Below are 23,244 nucleotides of genomic sequence, written 5' to 3' on the forward strand. Positions count from 1 at the left end.
TATGATTGTTAAGAGTATGATAGAATGATATTAGAGTTTAGGTTATGATTACTAAAAAATATGATTTAAGTGGTATTTGAGTTTAAGATTATAATTATTCAAAATTATAACTTTAGTGATATCTGAACTTAACATGATGGACATAAAAGAAAGGAATCAGTATTTAGATTTTGAATCAATAGATACGATGATGAAATTTATGTATAAGTGACATATGATGTCTATAATAGAATTGACGAGTTATATCTTAGATTCCAATTAGTAGGATTGATCTAAGTATGAGAAGTGTTGACCTTAGAATGAAGAGAGAGATATTGATGTATTGTATTGAGTACACTCGATGATTTTTGAACGCGAAACTTATATGGGTGAAGATCATGACAACTTTCTTAATTTTGATGATAATTATCTGAGCATTATAAATTTTGGACTTATCAAAATAAAATTAATTAGGGTATGGTGTAAGAAGAAATTATATCATATGAGAGAGAAATATTTTTGAGTATTAAATCTGTAAGAAGATCATATATGAAACTCAAATTTAGATTAAAAAAAATGCTTGGATTTTATTATAAAGAAAATGAGATACACATCCTGATAAAATTTTGGATTATTCAAAAATATCATATTTAGATTTAATTTGCAAAGTCAAAGGTTACTTTTCTAAGTGGATCTAGGATATTTTGATATTATTGTTAAATTAAATATGAAGAATTAGTTTTATTAGAATATGATATATACGTTATGATAAAATCTTTAATAATTCAAATTATCATCTTTGGATTAAATTTTTTTAATTTTTTTTGTGATTGTTGAAGATGGTGAAGTATATTAATTATTCAAATCAAAGTTTGGATTTCTGAATTGAACTAAGATATCTTGCTAGTGTTAAATTTTGAATGACTTATACGAGGAATAAGATTTTGTATAGATTTATCGATTAATATGAAGGGTTGTGATAAAGAAAGCTCTACAAGAAATAATCAAGTTGATTCTACTTACAAGGATGTTGGCTTGAGTTCTTTTAGTTTGTTCGAGTTGGAATTAATTCTTTTAAAAAGAAAGATTGATTTGAAAATTATCTAAATGATTGAAAGATAAATCAAAGGTTAACTCAAATTAATTCTAGACATCTTGGATTCTTGAGGAATGATGAAGCTTATGTAATGATTTCAAATATAAGAAGTGGATCAATATTTAATTTTGATGTGCAATGCCCAAGGAGCAATAAAGACAAAGAAACTTAAAATTTTATCCTAAATTTTATATAAAATTTGAAGTTTGGATCTTTGATTGATCTAACATACAAAGATATTCTTATCTTTTGATAAATCTATATATAATTTGATAAGTTAAGATCAAAGTGCGTAGCAAAAGCATGATGGTTTAAATTAATTAGAAATATTAATTTTTTGATTTAAAAGATATTATAATGGAATACATTAGTTGCAAATAAGGAATGATTTTGTTGATAATGAAAGGATGCTATAGATTTTGACCAAATCTGATCATAGCCGAATAATTTTTGTCAGTAGGTTGCTTCATTGTAGATGATATCAAGAAATCCTAAATATCTCAAGTTTATTATTAACAGCTTGATAGTTCTGTTATTAGTTCAAATCTAGAATGTCTTGACATAGATCTCATATTTTTTCAAATTTAATATTATTACTCGAACTGATATAGAAGATTGAGGTTTTCTTAAGATAAAAATCTATCTATTAAATTAATTAGAAGGTCAAGAGAAGAAAGAAATCGATGATTGTGAAGACCTTCCTTTATTTTTCTATCATAGGTAGTTTGAGATAATTATGAATTTCGAGTGGAATGTATTAGAACAAATAACTGTGGTATGTTAATACAAGTCTAAAATATTACTGTTCTTCAAAAAAAAAAATCAGTATGAAGAGAATGAATTTGAGACCTCACATAATTTTATTATATTAAAATCTTGTGAAACAAGTATTATGTAAGGTAGACTATTAAAAGCTTAAGAATGACATGAAGAATATATACTTTGAAATATGTATCTTAAACGACATAACTTAATTTTGAGGATGAAATTATTTGAAGGGGAAGAGAATGTAACACCCGGCCCATTTGGGCCTTGGATCAGACCCATATAAAAGCAAGCCCATACAAAAAAAAAGGGAATGGGAAGAAGACTCCCGATGGGAGTCTTCTTCTCCGATGAATCTCGGATGGAGAAGAATTCTAGGACCCTTAGAGCTCTAGGGCCCTCTATAAATAAAACTTCCCTCTCCCTCATGACCCTCCACCGGCTTTCCTCCCTCTCCTTTCCTCTTGATTTCTTCCGTTGAAGCCATGACCTCTCATACTCATGCTCATCAGAAATTGGAGCTGACGACGCTGCTGAAGCTTGAGGTAATCCCTTTTCCTCTTTCCCCTCTTCCTTCTCCTCCTTTCCACGGTACGGTGCACCCTCGTCGGCTGTCGGGATCGTTGGAAAATCCATAAAACAACATGACCCTGTTTTGCTCTATTCAGACGAGCTATTTTCCTCACTTTTTCGATCACTGGTGCCATCGTTTGCAGTGTCTCACCCCTAGGATAGGACCCTCATCTCTCTACCTGTCGTCCTCGAAAAGCTTTGGCTCCGGTGACTGGCCAATGATTAAAAAATAAGAGGAAAAAGGGCGGGTCCCTATTTTTCAAATTTTTCCTTCGTCAGCCGAACCTTGCCGTCGGCCACTCTCTTGCTCTCTACTATCAGCTGCGACTATCAGACCTCCGACCGTGCTGCCGCCTTTATCGGAGCCAAGCCATCGAGCCTCCCTCTGGTCCTCCCCTATTCGGCCAAGGAAGAGGAAAGAAAGAAGAAAACAGAAAGGAAAGAAGAAAAAGAAGAAAAGAAAAGAAAGAAGAAAATGAAAAACAAAAAGAAAAATTTTTTTCTTTTTCCTCTCTCTCCTTTCTCTCTCTTTCCTCTCTCTTCTCTCTATCTTTCTCTCTCTAATTTCTCTCTCTAGATTCTCTATCTATTTTTTCTCTAGAATTTCTCTCTCTAGGGTCTTTTGACTCTCTCTTTCTCTCTCTAACTGTATCATGGACCCTAGGATAAATTTGAAATAAAAATATAATGATCTGAGATTGCTCTGAAATTCGTATAGTAGATTAGATCATAGTCCGATTCTTATTCGAAATTTATAACATCTGATTATAGTTAATCCATATTGAGTCATCCTGATATGACCTCTGATAATCTCGATCATGATTGCCTCATCTGAAAGATATAAAGATTTTCTCTTCACTTTTTTTCTTTACTTTCTCTCTCTAAGATTTTCTCTTTTTTTATGAATTTTCTCTCTCTAGAAGTCTTGTGGACTAATAGAGGGTCTAGATACTTAGACAAATTCCAATTTTGGTTAATCTTAGGAGAGGTCTTGGATTTATGTTATTAGGATCGATTATCGATAATTTTTTCATATATGATTTTTATATTTGATCAGGATCATAAAGAGATATGATTATCTGCATAAGATGTCGAGTGAAATATCTTATTTTCAAAATTTATAAGTCAAAGAAGAACATTGATTTTTATGCTTGGATCAGTCACCAGTAAAGGTAAGAATTTCTGTACATGATCACTATTATATATGCTATTTTACCGTTGATCTTGCATCATTGGTTTTGCATCGTTGGATTTGAGATTGATGAATTTACTATATCCGAGACATCATTATTTGCTTATATGATTTTGAGCATGAGTATGTTATGTCAATATATATGTATCAGAGATTGATGGCATGATTATATGAGTATGACATATCTAAATTGAACATAATGTAAGTTGGAATTAATTTGATGAAATCAATATATAATGATTCAATGAAAAAGAGAGATATGGTATGGACTAGCCTTGTCATATGGATCAGCCGGCCAGGAGCTTATGTCTGGGACAGTCCGCCAGGAGCTTATGCCTGGGACAGCCCCCATTGACTTATAGGTGGATCAGCCGGTCAGGAGCTCATGTCTGGGACAGTCCGTCAGGAGCTTATGTTTGAAACAACCTCTCACGAATTTTTGTACGTGTGACAGACGGCCAGGAGCTCATCTTGGGACAGTCTTGAAAGGCTTTTAAGTAGAAATTGATTCGGATGATGACTGAGGTATAGACTTGGTTAGTCCAGAGCCAGAAAAAAAATATTAAAAATTATGTGATTATAAAAAAAGAAATAAAAAATAAGATATGAAATAATTGTTGAACAAAAGTATTTCATCTGTTAACATATGATGATGCATTTCTTTTGACAAGACAAATAATTTATAGATATTTGTATTATTCCGGATATGGAACATGAAATTTTATGTTTTATTGCTTACTCTTATTTTTAGATTATATTATTATATCGGTGTGATATGAAAATTCTTATCGGGCTGTAAAGCTCACACCCCTTCATCTTTCTTTTTCTTCTCAAAGTTACAGGATGTTCATGATTGGCTGTGGTATGGATTTGCGGGTGAGCAGATGTATAGATAGAGTGTCATGATACCTGATCAGAAGATTGAAGGAATTTAATTTGTAATTATGCAAATTTTACTAGTTATTGTTGAAATTAGATATTATGGATGTTGAGGTTGTAATGAAATATTTTTTGGCCTTGTATATTCTTTAGGGCTTGCTCTAAGGAGTGTGCTGCCATCACATATCCGATCCGAGTGTTGGGTACGGGACGTGACAATAACAAAGCTGGTAGCATGAACACATCATTGCATTTTATGGTTGATTACATTAATCTTGTTAGTGTTCAGGTGATTTTTTTTTCTTTTAATTCATTTTATACATGTACGACTTTGATGCTTTGTAGCTCGCAAAGAAAGGAAAGCATGATGAGCAATGGAGAAGCACTCATTTTGATTAATTTTAACGTGAGACCTTAGTTTCAGATAAGAAGCACTCACTTTCTTAGCATTATTTTACAAATAACATCCTTAAAAAAAAAAAAAAGTAATTAAGGTCCTTTTGCACCTTAAACATGTTAAAAACTCTATTTTACCATAACTTTTGATATAATAACTCATACTGCCTCAGCCACTATTGCTGGGTCCAAGAAGCTAAAAGAACACCTCCCAATTTTTGAACCAGTATTACCAAACTTTTGTTTGGATGATATCACCACTTGCTACTCGGCCAACAAGAGCTTCAATTTTATAGAATGTAGGGAAGCTGCAGTGCGATGGGGTAGGCCAGATGTTGCTGGCCGGGCTCCGCAGGCCAACTCGCAGGCTGTGTGCTCGTGACTGGACCCATGTTCTCAGATACTGTACATGAAAAAGATACCAGCGTACGAACACAACAAAGCAAGGAAGTTTTAAATGTCTATTTCATAATTGTGTTTTTCTAGGTGTGATTTAAAAACATTAATATGATATATGAAGAGATGCTGACGAGGTTTATAGTTTTGTCTTGATTGCCAAGACATCAGATTTTACTTATATTGTAATATCCCAGCCTATTGAGCACTGGGTCTGATCCATATGACAGGCCCAGAGACTTGGATCAAGCCCCAAAACGATCTCTGCACGATTTTTAAAGCAGCGGGCTGTCGTCATCCTCCTGATTTCCTGTAGAAATTGAAGCCTGGGAGGAGATGGACTCCTCCCTTCTAGTTCTATTTAAATGGTATCGACCCTTCTTTGGATCCAAAAGCCTCATTTTTGGTGCGATTTGCTTAGGGGCCAGGCTCCAATTAGAGCTGATCATGGATCATGTTTGGGCATAAAAAATAAGAAAATTTAAATAGAACTGGCCAGAAGCCCGAATATAAATGAATATAGTTCAGGCCCGAGATGCGGTCTATGCAGCTCGGGTTGCAATATAATTACGGTGGGATAGACATATGGTGGCTGGTGAAGATTAATCCTTCCCACTATTAAAAACAAATTTTCAAAAGAGTTTTAAATTTTTGTCCCAGCTCTTCCTTCATTTGGATGAGGGGTGTGACCTCAGTGAACTAATTTTCAGTTCACCTACTATTAGCGGCTTCAAGCAAATGCAATTCAGTACCGCATCACATGTCTCCACCATGCTAATAAATAGACACCTCTAATCATGTACCCCCCAAAAAAAAAAATCTCTAATTGTTATTTTTTAGCCAAGGAGTTATCTATAGCTTGTCTTGCATGACATGGTAAAAGACATCATCAGTTTAAATTGGAATTTGAAGGTACATTATCATGGGAAGCAAACAAAATAAAATTTTGCTATTAATTTCAGAACTATCAACAAGTAGCAACCCTGCATTAGAACATACAAGTCGAGAAAGTAAATGGAAGAGAAACTTGTTATCCAAAAAAAAAAAAAAAAAAGGAAAAGAAAGAAATATTGAAAGATAGAAAAAAAAAAAAAAAAAGAGAGGAGAAATTATCACAGTTATTTTGGGTAAGTAGGGAAGCCCAGTCCTAAAGTGTAGGCCAACTCGCAGGCTGTGTTCTTGTGACTGGACCCCCACATTTTCCAAGCACCTGTCGCCATTATCAGACACTATGCATGAAAAAGATAATACAACAAAACAAGAGAGTTTTAAATGTCGGTTTCATAATTGTGTTTATCTAGGTGTGATCTAGAAACATTAATATTATATATGAAGAGATGCCGAGGACGTTTATAGTTTTTTCTAGATTGCCAAGACACCAGATTTATTTATATAACATTCAAAGATGGAAGAACATCATCCGGGCTCCAAACTCGAACGAGCAAAGTGTGGAGGGTTGATGTTGGATTGACAACCAGTCGTAGAAATATGCTTATGACTATGAATGTGTCCCAATTTAGCACAATGTTGAATGATAGGGCGTCCGTGTTATCAAAGATGATCCGATATAAAAGGTGACCAGGGATATAGAAGACTAGATGATTGTGATTGTGATATTACATAAAGATGTCATGCCTTATTCTTGTCAATATGTTGTTATTTCTACCCAAATAAATTAAAGATTAGTATGTTTCGTGAACAATTACATTGTTGAACACGAATGATTTTATGATTTCAGTAGACAGTGATATTGCGAATTGGACATAATTGATGGGCATTCCTCTCCAAATAAGCAAAGGTCTTGTGGTTCAAAAATGGGTGATGAATAGCAATTAAGGAAAAAAATATTTAATCATTGCATGATAAATTTAAGACCATGTATTCTTAAAGTTTTTCGGATTTAAGTTCCATAAAGGAATTCAGCACTCAAATTTTTTAGTCAAAATTCTCTCGAAATAGCTGGGATACCTCAATTTTTTTAGATTTTTTTTTTTTAAGTACTAAATTCATAATTTCTAAATAAGATTCTACGAAGAGAATTCACGCCAATATTTTCAAACCATCACAATTTCACCACAATCCTAAACCAAAACAAGCAAATTAAGAAATCGTAGGGGATTATGAGCAATCATTTTATGGTAGGGATACTCATCTCTAATATATAAAAACTATTTAATTAAGCCTTTTGGAGTGATAAGCCTTATCCCGGGGCTACTCGGAGTTAGCAATTAGAATTGGAACCATTGGAAAGCAGTGTTTTCAGTTAGAGCATGTATGTGATTTGCCAAATGAGAGGTGCATAGATGGATAAACTTATTCAGGTGGTAATGTTAGAGCAAGGAAATATGATTTCTCAAACTTGAAAGTTCAAGGCTTGCAATTGTCATCGTCTAGCATCTAAAAAGGTGATTGATTCCTAACTTTTCATTATCCTAATCACTGCTATACAAAGCCTCACTCCTTCTACCTCACTATAAAGAGCATATAGATCATTAAGAGATAGACGGCCATCAAACAAAATAGTTGACAAGTATATATTATATTATACATGATATGTATTATTTGATGGGTATTCATCTCTTTTTAATGATAGCCGTTGATTATTGTACAATATTCTACCATGCAGCCTGCATATTATAGAGAATCCTAGTTGCCCTCCAAGACAATGGAAGGATGGCCCATATAGAGTTAACAAAGGAAGTAAAAAAGATCTGTATCGTCAAGGGAAAAGAGGCAGGGAAGGGAAAAACTATTTACATCTATTCAATGCATGGTAGTTCAGAGGGCGTTATGTAGAGTTCTAACATGTTAACTAACAACGTACCGAAAGACTAAAAGAGTTGCATTTGAGACTTATGGTGCAGTCATTTATCTATCTTATGAGCTAACAACATAATCTTGAAAAAGGACTCTAGAATGGTTGGCTTATGGATCAGTATAAAGGTGAAAAAAAAATATTCGGAGGCTAGTAATCTATAGACACAGATAGCACTGTTGATTGTGTTGCTGCTTATGTAGCCAACTCTAGCGGCAGTGTACCACGAAAGATTTCTTTTGCATTGCGCTGATGCTTCCAAGATATTATGATGGCTGATGTTAGTTGTTGCGTATATTTTAGGATTTTGTAAAAAATAATTATTATAAAAAAAAATTATTTTGAAATAGTAATAATAATAATAATAATAATAAAAAGGTTACTAGAACATCCAATATTTTTTAACAAGTTAGGACCCTCTCCTTGCTGGGTCACCGTTCCCACGCCTGCCCATGTGGGTCCCACCCACGCAGGCCCAGTCTGGGCCTTCCCGAGTCTTGTCCACGAGTAGGTGTCCCCCACTTCTCACGTTTGTTCTTTTCACTCTAATTATTAGACGTCAACTAGCTAAAGGATGCACACAATAAATAACCCGCTATATATATATATATATATATTTCTTAACTTGGTAGCACTAAATTGTACTAAAAGCTGTAGCTACAACTCCTCTACCGACAGCCGCATCTCCTTTTCGTCCAAAAGATTAAAAGCCATCATTACACCATGACCCTCCTTATGTGCACCAACCACAAGGCTTACATCATCAACAATGTCCATAGTCACATCCTCTATTTAATTAAACATAAGAAGACCTAACAAATGCTCCCATTTCTTAAATAATGTTTTCAAGGTTAAAATGATGCTAAGATTTGCTAATTAGTCGACCTTTGAACACTTGAACCTAGAGGAATTTTACATGGTTTGGCAGGTCCGTCCATGATCCATTGTCGGACACAGTCGGTGAGCTTTCGACTGTTTAATTATATAAATAATGTACTGTCTTTTTTTTTTTGGTAAAAAAATAATGTATTGTCTTTAAGTTAATGAATCCAAGGTTAATGAAGTAAACAATGTGTGCACCGTCTGTCTTTTCTAATACAGTATTATTTTCAATTTATAAATAGAGACAGCTGCCCCTTCCTGCTACTAAAATTATAATCAAAGCTTTGCTGTTGTGCTTCCCAAAGAATCTAGAGGAAATTAACTTTTTAAACTCGAAAGAACCAACAATGGACCAACCATTGAAGCATAATTAAGATTCAGTACTATACGTTTCTAACTGTTGATTGTTTTTTTGATAGGATTTACTATTGTCATCCTTGAGGATGAGACTGCTACTATTATCATCTAGATTAAAAGCTCGCTATTTAATTGCTCATGAAATGTCACCGTTACTATAGGAGACTTTAGTTGCTCCTATCTTATCTTGTAAATGCTAATACTATTGATTGTCTTTATATAAGAAGTTAATAAATTTGAGACCCATCCCCCTAACCCCAAAGGAAAAATGGTAGGAATATTACTCTAGGTCATCATTAAATTTGAATATTACTATTACCTTGTGACCTTAGTAAATTTTAAGATTATGACAGCTTGAAAAAAAAAATATAACAGTCTGCAAGAATTAATGTTATACATATAAGAAATATATTAGTTATTTATGGATTACTATTTATTTATATATTTTATGTTAAGGTGAAATCATATTATTTATGGAGACCTTATGGAGAAGGATGTAGATCCAGCTATCATATGCTGCCGTAGTGGACCATCATAGCTGCTATCGTACATCGGTTAAATAATTGAAGAAGGCCATGGTAAATCAGTAAAAATATTCAAGAAGTTAGGTTTGTTCTTTCCAATGCCTTTCCTCCTCCTAACTTCATTCTTCTTCGCTACTCCATGTACTCCTATATCTCTTTAATTAATATGGAGGTTAAACGTCCCTATCTCTTTTATCACAAACAAAAGGAAAAAAAAAGTTCAATATAACCCTATAACATTCGAGCATTGCTAGAACACTAGGATCTATTGCCATCCTCACAAAAAGATTTTATGTTATAGAACATCTGGGCCTTTCCCATCTACTAATTTAACAAAAAAGAAATCCTGCAATATTCCTTCTCAAAAAAAAAAAAAATATTAGGCACATAAATCGCATGCATGCGGGTGTTGGATTTGATGATGATATTTGGCAAATTATATGCTATCATATCATTATTATTTCTTTAACCCACATGAGGTCCCATCAATCAATAGCCCGAAAAATCTGTGTTAGAAGAGCCAAAGGTTGATGGCAGCATTTGTGGAGCCCTCTGGTTTTTTCGTACGCCATAGTAACAGATATAGCACGTGGCTTGTCAACCACCTGTTCTACCTTACAACCTCACTACCACCTTCTTATTTATAGACCCCACCATTCACCCCCTTCTCCATTCTCTCCTTATCACCACCCGCAACCTTTGTTCCCTTGTCACCAGCCCCACCACCACCTATTCTTTCCTTCTCCTATTCCTTCCAACTAAAAGAAAGAAAACTACTCTACTCCAACTCCATCATGGGCTTCCCTTCTGTTTGCTATTGTGTTATCCTTCCAAAGCCTCTAATCCTTCTAGTCCACCTCCTGGACCTCCTAAAGCTCGCCTTTGCAATGACCCTCTACTATCTTGGCTTTACCTCATTGCCTGAAGATTATGCCGGCTATCCTCTCTCGGGGACCGACTTCTCGGTCCTATCGTCTCTTCCGAACACCCCTTCGGCGATCAAAAGTAGGATTCCGGTGGTGAAATTCTCGAGCTTTGGCACGAGTGCTTCAGCTCAAGGAGAGGAGTCCATCTGTGCTGTTTGCTTGGGAGAACTGGAGGCAAGGCATGAGGTTAGGGAGCTGGGCAACTGCTGTCATGTGTTCCACAAGGGGTGCATAGATAAGTGGGTGGACATGGGTCAGGTCACTTGTCCACTGTGTAGAGCCCAGTTGTTGCCCTGGGGAAGGGATGACAAAGAGATAGCCATTCGCTTGATGTAAAGCTTTTGAGATGATCATGATGATTATGTTTGTCAGGAAATTGTTAGATGGGAGGTGAAAGGGGTAAGAGTGATCTTGTACCCTTCTTTTTTTTCCTCTGGAAAGCTGAATCATGTGCACAGTTCTAATTGATGGTGCATTTCCTTCTACACTGATGCTAGGGAGACCAAGTGTTTCTTTATTCATTCCTACAGAAGGTTAAGTAGTATTGTATGATGAGTTCCACTTCCAAAGTAAAATAAATAAATGCTGGTGCCATTGGTTTCAGAAACAGAAAAAAAAAGATGATGGGTAGATGTGCTCCCATTTGAGAGATGTAATAATGGATTGCATTGCCGGTTCCCAATGCACACAGCTTGATGGCAATAAACAAATTGCTCTGCAGCACTTTCAAAAAGCCAACCTAATTCATGGGCTCAAGCAATATGTCCGGATTACCGTACAGAGCAAACCTATGATCAAGATTCTGTGCCCTTTGTTCTTTGTTAGCAAATGAAGTAGATGACCAGATTACCATCCAGATATTAAAGCATTGGTTCTAATCACAATCCAAATTCAAGCATGCTTTAGCACCACGATGGGTAAACCATGGGAAATTCAGAGTAAAATTTGCCTTAGGTAAAAGTAGTATCAGGCCATGTAACCTACCAAAAATCCTCGTGCTGCACCGCTTTTGAAAGGGAGCTGATAGATCTGAATGACTTGCAAATGATACATACATGCATCAGAAAGCAGGAGCTTTGCAATAAATATTCCAGAAAGTTGGTAAGCAGGATCTTTGCAATAAATATTCCAGAAAGTTGGTAAGCCTATTAAAATCCTGGCTCTTGAGACTCACTCAAGAAGAGAGCTCAGGCTAGGTGGATGATGGATCAATTCTCATTAAGTTCGAACGCTGAAGAATTGATATCATACGCCTGCAGGATTGTCACTCTCCTGGTCTTTCTACTTCTAGTGCCTCCTCTATTACAGCCTTTGTGAAAGCAACCACCCAGCCTCAGAGAACGTAGTCAGATGAGAAGTTCACTCTTAACTTGGAGATGATAACTATTTATCTCAAACATTCGCAGTAAGACCATCCATATATTTATTACAGGAAGATTCTGCTTCAATGCCATCAAAATATTATGAGTTAATAAAACAAGAAATAAAGGAACTAGATTTTCATAGTGCATATTAATTGGTTAAATTTTGGTTTACACGATTTTCGGCATGAACTTTTGCACCGATGCATCAACAATCCTTCAATCATGCTTTTATGGTTTAATTACTACATCACCTCTTCGCAAGAAAATTATTACAAAGCCAACATTTATACAGTGAGCATGTGCATATAACTACACAAATTTGATATACTTATGAAGATACAACACAATACTGAAGTTCAGATTAAGCAAATAAACAATTGCTTAAAGATTTATGACGGACACAACACAATACTGAAGTCTAGCTTTAGCAAACAAACAACTGATTAAAAATTTAAATCATTATTTTCATCAGGAAAGCATCTCAGTCTTTAAATACTGGTCTTGATACCTTATGTCTAACATCAGGGATCATGTCCATTCAGTTCAAAGAGCCATCCCTGCATGAAATTATTCTCCGCAGCACTGTTACTTGAGATAGCTGTTTCAGGAGGGAAAAAGTGGTGATACCTGTAGAACAATTACTCTGGTAAGAACAGAGATATGTGTGGAAAATAAAGTATACTAGAAAGTAATTTCAAACATCGAAGATTGACCCAAATGATTAAGTGATTCAGCTCGTGGGAGGCTCCATCATTTATAGCAAATGAATTCCTGATCTCACCACCAACAAAATGTGACAGAAAAAGGAATTATACCCTGTTTGTAGAGCAGGTTCGCAGACCATCGTGTTGGACTGAGAATGATGCAAAGGGAATGGATTGCCTGCAATCATGGCATTAGATTCCAAAGATCCTTGAATGGCTCTGAAGGAGTATCCTCCAACCTCAAGCTGAGAAAATAAGAATAAAAATATATTTACATGGTATACAAATGGCAGTGCAGGAACTATATTGCAAGTGCTCTGTCTGATTAAAACAAAACCTTATTTTTGAGCTGCCTGTTGATGTCTTCCAAATGACGCTCCTGGCAGTTCAACAAATAATTTAAAAGGTATTCATAGCATAGCAAGGTCAAAATGATCAAAATAACGCATGAAAATAACATGACCATTTTAAATATCTACATGTTAATTATCATTATAATGATGAGTAATTTAATTACAATCAATAACCTTAATTAAGCAAAAGAAAGCTCAAGGAACATCAATTCTTTGATTATTCTATAAGTTGATCAGAATGACCATATTTGCTTCCCCATGGTTATTTGGGCGGACACTAGGTTATAGTCCATTATAGTTTTAGATCAATATTAGCCGTACTGTGCTAATCCGACTAGTTCTGGGTATATCGAACCGGACCAGTCAACGATCAACACAATTCAAAGTCTTGGTTCCAAAAATAAACGCTTCCCTCGCCCCTATTTGAAGTTCTACCTCAGATGGATTTTGAAACCCAAATATGAAGTCTCCATCCTCGTTAGAGCTCTAAGAGTTCTTCAGCAATGGCTTGGTAAGGAAAACTCAATCCTAAGCCAACTACAATGGAATTGTAACCAGAACCCAACCAATTATGGAAAACCTTTACTCAAACCCAATGATTTTAAGCAGGTCGGTAAATAGAGGTTAGAATGGTTTAAATTCAAACAGGATGTAGTTGGCTCAAATTCAAGGTACGTTAGAAAACCCTGACCTCAAACCAGATCTAATTATAGTTTAGATAAGACAACAATGCTGAATACGACTAGATGTGAAAGACTCTTTAAACTTGATTGTTTGTCTACATTCATACGAGGTGACTGTATAGGTCATAGATTACGACTAGATAAGATAACCATGCTGAATACGACTAGATAGTGAAACACTAGTTGTAAACTTGATTATTTGTCTAGATTCAGATGATGTGACTGTATAAGTCATAGATTACTAAGTTATTAGCAAGATTGGATAGTTTTGCTTGACCTCTCTCTCAAGCATCCACTATATATCTACTAGGCTTAGCTTATTATTCTAGTCCAATATTTGAGAATTAGAACATGGAATCAAGTTTACTGACCCATCTAGCTTTCATTTTCTATGACCTGAACAAACTCAGCAGAGATCCTAGCCTATGGGTTATAGGACTTGAAAAAAAAGGATTTAGGCTGAGTGGTGATTGGTTGATATAGCATAACAATCTAGGATCTTATCCGAAAAGACTATCCAGGTATTGCTAGATCAAATGGGCAAATCAGCTTCACCAATCGAATGTTATTTTAAAAAACAGATTAATCTATATGCACTATTTAGAAATTTAATTATGAAATAAGTTTTAGGAGATCCATAATAGACTCGACTTGGTTTTAGATGTAAATCGGGGAAGGAGAAGGAAAAGATCAATCCAAGCAGTATCCATAATGCCGGTCTAGGATTTTCAATTAGGGTCTATTTGAGGGTACACTGAGAAGAATAAGGTCTTCAAGTGAGATTTATAGGTTAGATGGAGGGGGAAGATCAATCGGTAGATGGGATCAATTTCTATTTTTTTTTTCTTCTCCCTCTATCTTTTTTGTTCTTCTTTCTAGCAAAATAGGGGGGCATGAACCCATCCTTTACTAGAATAAGGGAAGAGATAGAAAGGCACAATGGCCCGACTATGGTCATGTCTGGTGAGCATGCTGGTCACAAGAGCATGGTGACGTGAAGATAGCTATCATGGAGGGCAGCAAGGTTGGAAAAGAGAAGAAATCACACATGATTTCTTTCTTTCTTTTTCATTTGTGTTGACTGGTCATCATATTCTTTCTTTCTAAAAAAAATTCATTCTTGAAATTTGCATATTTGAACCTTCAAAGAACTGAGGGTGCATCATTTGTATTTTATCCTCTAGCTCCCATTGGAGATATGCTTGGGTGAATGAATTTCTTCTCCAAAAATTTTTAAAGTTGGACCTTCAATTCTCGCAATTCTGCAGGAGCCATCCTATAATGTGGCTTAGAGATTGGTCCAGTTTGCAGCATGATATAAATTTCAAAATCAATCACTCAATCAGAAGGTAGCCAGGTTGCTCATTAGAAAAAATATCAGAAAATGCTCTAACAATGGAGATATCATGGATCTTCATTTCTTTTTGAGTGTCCACTATATAGGCTGCGTAGGCCTGCTATCTCTTTCTTAGCACCTTTCTTGCACTTATAGCAGAAATGATGTGTAGAGAGGGTTTACATTGTATGGGCTTCATATGGGTGCACTGTCCAAATAAGAGAATTCTAACTCATTCGGAACCTGGAACAATACCCTTTTTCCAAAGCAGTTCATAGACATGGTGTTTAGACAACCAATCCATCCCAAGAATGATATCAAAGCCATGCATATCTAACTATACCAATCTATTATTAATTCTCTTTCTCCTATCCAGGTAATGCAATTCTTAAATATAGTATCAACAACAACTATTTTCTTAAGTGAAGTAGCAACATGTAATGGCTCATCTAGTTTTTTAGATATGAAGTTCAAAGATGCAGAGAACTTAGATGATACAAAAGAGAATGGAGTCTGAATCAAACAATACAAAAGTATCTATTAAGTTGATAGAAATTATACTTGCCACTATTTTATTAGTACCAGCATCCTACTGTATTAGAGCGAATACTCGTGCACTCCTATTGTGTGATTTATAGATTTAAAGTTATTATTTTTGTTGGGGTAGTCCTATGCCAAATGTCCCAATTGACCATAAGCAAAGCAAGCTCCCATCTTCAAACGAGACCCACTGTGAAACTTGCCACAACAAGCACAAGCCTTAAATTTTTCCTTCTTGTTTGGATTGCTCCCTAAATTCTTTGATTGGCCATTCTAATTTCCTGTCAGTTTGGGCCTCTTCTTGTCACCCCTCTCCTTCTATGATCTCTTTAAGTCTGATTCAATCTTCAAGACTCATTCCTGCACATCTTTGTAGTTGAGGAAAATATGGGAGGATAAACATGGCCAAACTGCATATCTTAGATTATGCTCAAATCTGTTCACTTTTTCTCTCTCAAACTTAATAATCTAAGGGCAAAATCATCCCAGCTCATTAAACTTATTGGTATATTCTACAACTGATATATTCTCTATCTGTCTTAGAGTTAGAAACTCATTCTCTTTTTCTAACTAAAATAAAAAAATATTAATCATAAAATATTTTTTTAAATTATTTTCAAGAAAGCTGACTTGAAGCATCTCCATAAGTAGTCTTGGTACTAGTCCACTAAAATTCAGCATTTTTTTTGAACATTAGAATAGCAACTCTGTCACGCTCCAAATCTTGAACATAACACGGCCATGCTATCGAGGGATGGAGCCCACGATAACATGAAGCCAATCTATCATAATCATCTAAAATTCATCAAATAAAAGATTCAATTTCTTTATTCATCAGATAATTAAACCAATATTGATTCAGAGCATCTAAATCCAAAAGCAAGTACCAACTCGAATCTCAACATTCATAATTAACTACAAATCCGTGATCATAAAATAAACTAACTTTCGCTACCAAATTTTTAAGCTTGCACGCAGATCTTCAAAGCTTGGATCTTCTTCATCGATCCTAGCCTTATATCTCTGTATAAGAAAAGAAAAATAAAAAGAATATGAGCTGCACTAGCCCAGTAAGTAGAACTTGCGCTTCCTTATTGGATCAAGCATAAATTTTTTCATGATAATATAATATTTAAAAAATAACAGATAATACAAAATAAAATATTTCATAGAATATATAATAAAATAAGTCATAAACTAATCATGCATGCATAAATCATGAATATTTCATAAACATAAATCATAAATCATTCTTGTCATATATTCGTATCATGTTTCAAAATATTGCTCTCAGATATTCGTGCTAAGATCACTATTATATCCGTGATAGGATCATATTTCTTAATCGACAGAGTTCTTAATTCATGTGCCAACTTTATACACGCTGGCAGGGCCATGTTTCGTGTGGATGCTAGCTCCGGATGTCGACCTTTCTTAAGGGATTCATCCATAGCCATCTGAGAGTCTTTGAAATCCTTATATATATATTTTTTTAAAACATACATATACATAGATAAAAAAAATAATAAAATTCATGCTTCATAATCATGCTATTTTCATAAGACATATTCATGAAATCAATGCTCATAATAAAATATACTTTTTCACATCACACATGCTGATCCTTACTTTATGAAAAATATGATTTCATCAACAATAGTTTTTTGCATAAAAAATATGATTATCTAAAAATAAATAAGGAGCATAAGATCCACTTACCTCATTCATCTTAGATCTTCAGTCTTCGTTAGAAGAATCAGCTAATCCTATTGAAAATATCAAATCATCATAAATTTCTATTCCATGAATATAATAAAATTAAATCATAAGGAAACAGGATGGTTGACCGGATGTGTCAGACCATCCAGACACCAGAATAATTCAGAGTCTCCAAGCTGGGGTCAGATTTAAATGACTTGATCAAGGAATCATGAAGCACAGATTAAATTAAGGTCAAGATCTATCAATAGAATTTTTTAATAATGGATTTAAAAAATACTTGATATGGCCAAATGAGGTTGACATATAGCACGAATATCAAAGCGGCTTCGGATCATCTTATTAGAGCCAATATAAGTCCCTAAAAGATGAAGGCATGACTCGGTATAGGATTTATAGACCTTTTTAGAGAGAGAAAGTCGATCATGAGAGAGAAAGTAGAGAAAAAAAGTGGAGAGAGAATCTTCGTATCCTTCAAAAGTAGCAATCATGATTGAGATCATCGGAGGTAATATCAGGATGACTTAATATGGATTAACCATGATCGATGTTATCAATTTTGAATAAAGATCGGATAGGGATCCAATCTACTGCACGAATTTCAGAGCAATCTCAGATCATCATATTTTCATCTCAAATTTATCTTAGGATCTGTGATGCAATCAGAGAGAGAATGACCCTAGAGAGACAAAATCCATAAAAAGAGATAAAAGATCTAAAGAGAGAAAATAGAGAAAATTTAGAGAGAGAAACTAGAGAGAAGGTAAAGAGAGGAGAGAGGAAAGAGAGAGAAAATTCTTTTTTTTTTCTATTTTTCTTTCTTTTTTTCTTTTTCTTTTTCTTTTTCCTTTCTTTTTCTTTTCTTTTCTTCCCGTGGTCTTCCCTGGCCAAAATAGGGGACCGACACATCCCCTCTCTTTGATTGACCGTCTAGGCTGCAATCGGTACGATGAAGGCCGACGATAGGGGGGCAACCCTCTCGAGTTTAGAGAGGCCAAAGTCGATCGGCAGTGATCGTCGGTGCTGAAAAATCAAAGAGAAGAAGAGACCAAACAGGGGGTCCCTTCTCCGATGAAATTCGATGACACCCGTCGCTGACAGTTATGCACAGACGTACGAAAAAAAAGGAGAGGAAAGAGGAAGAGGAAGAAGGGCTTATCTCAGCCTCCGGTGACCTCGCCGGCGAGAATTTGCAGCGAGCACGAATCAAGGGGCCACGGCTTCAATCGAAGAAATCGGAGAGGAAAAATTGATGATCATCGGTGATTGCTATGTCCTCTCACAAAGGAGAGGAGGGGGGTTCTTATAGGGCTCATCCTAGTGTCCTTCAATGGCCCTAGGACTCTGATTTTCAATCGGAACCGAAAAAGGAGAAGACTCCGATCGGGAGTCTTCTTTCTCTATTTTTTTTTTTCTAGGTGGGCTTAATGGGCTTTAGGCCCAACGGGCCAGGTTATCACATTCTACCCCCCTTAAAAAAATTTCGTCCTCAAAATTTAATATACCTTCATTTTTAAATAAGTGTGAATATCTCGTCTTCATATCATCTTCAAGCTCTCAAGTGGCCTCTCTCTCCTCATGATTACTCCAATGAATCTTCACATATGGAATGATGCGTCATCTTAGCACTTGCTCTTTTCGATCAACAATTCAGAGGGAAAACTCTTCATAAGTTAAATCTTCATGAACTTGCAATGGCTCATACTTTACCACATTATTTGGATCAGAGATAAATTTTCTCAATAGTGAAACATGAAAGACATTGTTCACTTTAGATAAATCTGATGGTAAGAAAAGTTCGTAAGCAACATCTCCTACTCGGCTCAATATTTCAAAAGATCCAATATATCGCGGACTCAGCTTGCCATATCTCTCAAACCTCATGACACTTTTTGTAGGCGATACTTTTAGAAAAATATGATCACCGATCTGAAATTTTAATTCTCTTCTTTTTTTATCTACCCAACTCTTCTGTTTATCCTGTGCTGCCTTGAGTTTTTTCTTGATCAGATAGATTTTCTCTCTAGCATCCTTTTATTATCAGTAAAATTTTTCCTTATTTACAACTAACGTATTTCATAATATCTTTTAATTTAAAAGATTAATATTTCTAATCAATTCAGACCACCACGCTTTTGCTGCGTACTTTGATCTCAACTTACCAAATTATCTAAGTCTATCAAAAATAAAAATATCTTTGTATGTTAAATCAATCAAAGATAGATCTAACTTTCAGATTTCATATAAAATTTAGGATAAAATTTAAGATTTCCTTGTCATTACTATCTCTTAGGCATAGCACATCAAAATTAAATCTTCATCCACCTTCTATATTTAAACTTATTACATAAGCTTCACCACTCCTCAAGAATCCAATATGTCTGGAATTAATTTGAGTTAACCTTCGATTTATCTTACAATCATTTAGATAACTTCCAAACCAACCTTTCTTTGTAAAAAAAATTAACATCAAAATCAGTAAAGTTATCATGTCCTTTATCCATATAAGTTTAGCATTCTAATGTCATTAAATATATCTAACATAACATATTAATACCTCCCACTTTGTTTTAGGGTCAACACTTCTCGTACTTAGGTCAATCCTACTAATTGAAATCCAAGATATAACTCATCAATTCTATTATAGACATCATATGCTACTTATGCATAAATTTTATTATAATACCTATTGATTCGAAATCAAATTATTGAATCCTTTCTTTTATATCTATCATGTTCCTCATGATCTTAGCCTCAAATTCAAATATCACTAAAGTCACAATCTCGAATAATGATAACCTTAAGCTCAAATACCACTTAAGTCATATTCTCTAGTGATCATAACCTAAACTTTATATCATTCTATCACGTCTTTAATGATCATAATCTTAAGCTTTGATATTATCCATTATACTTTACTCTGTCACATCCTATTGATGATATATAAAGTTTTGATATCACTTCATAATCTCAGTGATCTTAAACCTAAGCTCTGTTATTATCCTATCATATCCTAATCACTTATATCATAATCCCATTTGATCATAACCTAAGTTCTGATACTATAAAATATCACACCCCAAATCCGGGACATAACACGGTCATGCTATTGAGAGATGGAGCCCACAATAACACGAAGTCAATCCATCATAATCATCTAAAATCCATCAAATAAAAGATTCAATTTTTTTATTCATCAAATAATTAAATCAATATTGGTTCAGAGCATCTAAATTCAAAAATAAGTACCAACCCGAATCCCAACATTCATAATTAACTACAAATCCGTGATCATAAAATAAACTAACTTCTGCTACCAAATTTTCAAGCTTGCTACATAGATCTTCAAAGCCTGGATTTTCTTCATCGGTCCTAGCCTTATATCTCTATATAAGAAAAGAAAAATAAAAAAAATATGAGCTGCACTAGCCCAGTAAGTAGTACTTGCATTTCCTTATTGGATCAAGCATAAATTTTTTCATGATAATGCAATATTTAAAAAATAACAGATAATATAAAATAAAGTATTTCATAGAATATATAATAAAATAAGTCATAAATCAATCATGAATGCATAAATTATGAATATTTCATAAACATAAATAATAAATCATTCTTGTCATGTATTCGTGTTATGTTTCAAAATATTGCTCTCAGATATTCATGCTAAGGTCACTATTATATCCGTGATAAGGTCATATTTCTTAATCGACAGAGTTCTTAATTTATGTGCCAACTTTATACCCGCTGGCAGAGTCATGTTTCGTGTGGATGCTAGCTCCGGATGTCGACCTTCTCGAAGGAATTCATTCATAGTCATCTGAGAGTCTTTGAAATCCTTATTTTTTTTTTCTTAAAATATACATATACATAGATGAAAAAATAATAAAATTCATGCTTCATAATCATGCTATTTTCATAAGACATATTCATGAAATCAATGCTCATAATAAAACATACTTTTTCATATCACACATGCTGATCCTTATTTTATGAAAAATATGATTTCATCAACAATAATTTTTACATAAAAAATATAATTATTTAAAAATAAATAAGGAGCATAAGATCCACTTACCTCATTCATCTTATTAGATCTTCAGTCTTTATTAGAAGAATTAGCTAATCCTATTTAAAATATCAAATCATCATCAATTTTGATTTCATGAATATAATAAGATTAAATCATAAGAAAAGAGGACTATTGATCGGATGTGTCAGACCATACAGACACCAGAACAATTCAGAGTCTCTAAGCTGGGGGTCAGATTTAAATGACTTGATCAAAAAATCGTGAAGCACAGATTAAATTAAGGTCAAGATTTATCAATAGAATTTTTTAATAATAGGTTTGAAAAATACCTGATATGGCCAAATGAGGTTGACATACAGCACGGATATCAAAGTGGCTTCGGATCATCTTATTAGAGCCAATATAAGCTCCTAAAAGATGAAGGCATATCTCGATATAGGATTTATAGACCTTCTTAAAGAGAAAAAATTGATCATGAGAGAGAAAGTAGAGAGAGAAAATGGAGAGAGAATCTTCATATCCTTCAAAAGTAGCAAGCATGATTGAGATCATCAGAGGTCATATTAGGATGACTTAATATAGATTAATCATGATCGATGTTATCAATTTCGAATAAGAATCAGACCGAGATCCAATCTACTGCATGAATTTCGAAACAATCTCAAGTTATCATATTTTCATCTCAAGTTTATCTTAGGGTCTGTGATGCAATTAGAGAGAGAATGACCCTAGAGAGACAAAATCCATAAAAAGAGATAAAAGGTCTAGAGAGAAAATAAAGAGAAAATTTAGAGAGAGAAATTGGAGAGAGAAAGCAAAGAGAGGAGAGAGAAAAGAGAAAAAAAATTCTCTCTTTTTTTCTATTTTTCTTTCTATTTTTTTCTTTTTCTTTTCTTTTTTTCTTTTCTTTTTCTTTTTCCTTCTTTTTTCTTTTCTTTTCTTCCCGTGGTCTTCCCTGGCCGAAACAGGGGATCGACACATCCCCTCCCTTTGACCGACCGTCCAGGCCGCAGCCGGCACGACGAAGGCCGATGGCAGGGGGCAACCTTCTCGAGTTCAGAGAGACCAAGACCGGCGGTCGGCAGTGATCGTCAGTGTCGAAAAATCAAAGAGAAGAAGTGACCAAATAGGAGGTCCCTTCTTCGATGACATCCGTCATCGATAGTTGTGCACAGAGGCACGAGAAAAGAGAGAGAGGAGAGAGAAAGAGGAAGAAGGGCTTACCTCAGCCTCCGGTGACCCCACTGACAAGAAATCGCGGCGAGTACAAATCGAGGGGCTGCAACTTCAATCGGAGAAATCGGAGAGGAAACACCGATGATCATCGGTGATTGCTATGTCCTCTTACAAAGAAGAGGAGGGGGGTTCTTATAGGGCTCATCCTAGGGTCCTTTAATGGCCCTAGGACTCTGATTTTCAATCGAAATCGAGGAAGGAGAAGACTCCGATCGGGAGTCTTCTTCCCCTGTTTTTTTTTTCTGGGTGGGCTTAATGGGCTTTAGGCCCAACAGACCAGGTTATCACAAACTCCTACTTTAATATCTTCAAAAAATTGAAGTGCATAAAACATCGTCTCTATCTTTCAAATCCATGCCTCAATTGCCAATGGTCCAGCTCCACCCTCGAAAAAAGATGAATTGAGCTTCCAAAATCTTTCATAGTAGGATTCAGGAGGATGAGGAGTCTGGGAGCCATCTGAACCTACTATTGCTACTGGAGCAGTCAAACTACT

At 34.9% G+C, this 23,244-nt stretch overlaps 2 protein-coding genes across 3 annotated transcripts in view; one reads left to right on the forward strand and one right to left on the reverse strand.

The window, feature by feature from the left end:
* Nucleotides 1–10,521: 10,521 nt before the first annotated feature.
* Nucleotides 10,522–11,265, forward strand: LOC105054952 (brassinosteroid-responsive RING protein 1). The gene has a single exon (XM_010936614.3). It carries the CDS (start codon nucleotides 10,649–10,651, stop codon nucleotides 11,114–11,116), a length of 468 nt encoding a protein of 155 aa, XP_010934916.1. The 5' UTR covers nucleotides 10,522–10,648; the 3' UTR covers nucleotides 11,117–11,265.
* A 567-nt stretch (nucleotides 11,266–11,832) lies between these two features.
* Nucleotides 11,833–23,244, reverse strand: part of LOC105054953 (agamous-like MADS-box protein MADS3) — a 52,922-nt gene continuing 41,510 nt past the window's right edge. For both annotated transcript variants that reach the window (XM_010936617.4, XM_010936616.4), the window contains 3 exons: nucleotides 13,186–13,227; nucleotides 12,960–13,093; nucleotides 11,833–12,771 (listed from right to left, as the gene is read on the reverse strand). In XM_010936617.4, the coding sequence (XP_010934919.1) occupies nucleotides 12,666–12,771; nucleotides 12,960–13,093; nucleotides 13,186–13,227 (282 nt within the window). In that variant the 3' untranslated portion in view covers nucleotides 11,833–12,665. The remainder of the gene's footprint in view (nucleotides 12,772–12,959; nucleotides 13,094–13,185; nucleotides 13,228–23,244) is intronic.

Source organism: Elaeis guineensis, chromosome 12 (assembly GCF_000442705.2).
Source record: "Elaeis guineensis isolate ETL-2024a chromosome 12, EG11, whole genome shotgun sequence".
NCBI classification, from domain to species: Eukaryota; Viridiplantae; Streptophyta; class Magnoliopsida; order Arecales; family Arecaceae; genus Elaeis; species Elaeis guineensis.

Coding starts and splice junctions, on each gene's coding strand:
- LOC105054952 (XM_010936614.3), top strand. CDS start 10,649: ATGGGCTTCCCTTCTGTTTGCTATTGTGTTATCCTTCCAAAGCCTCTA.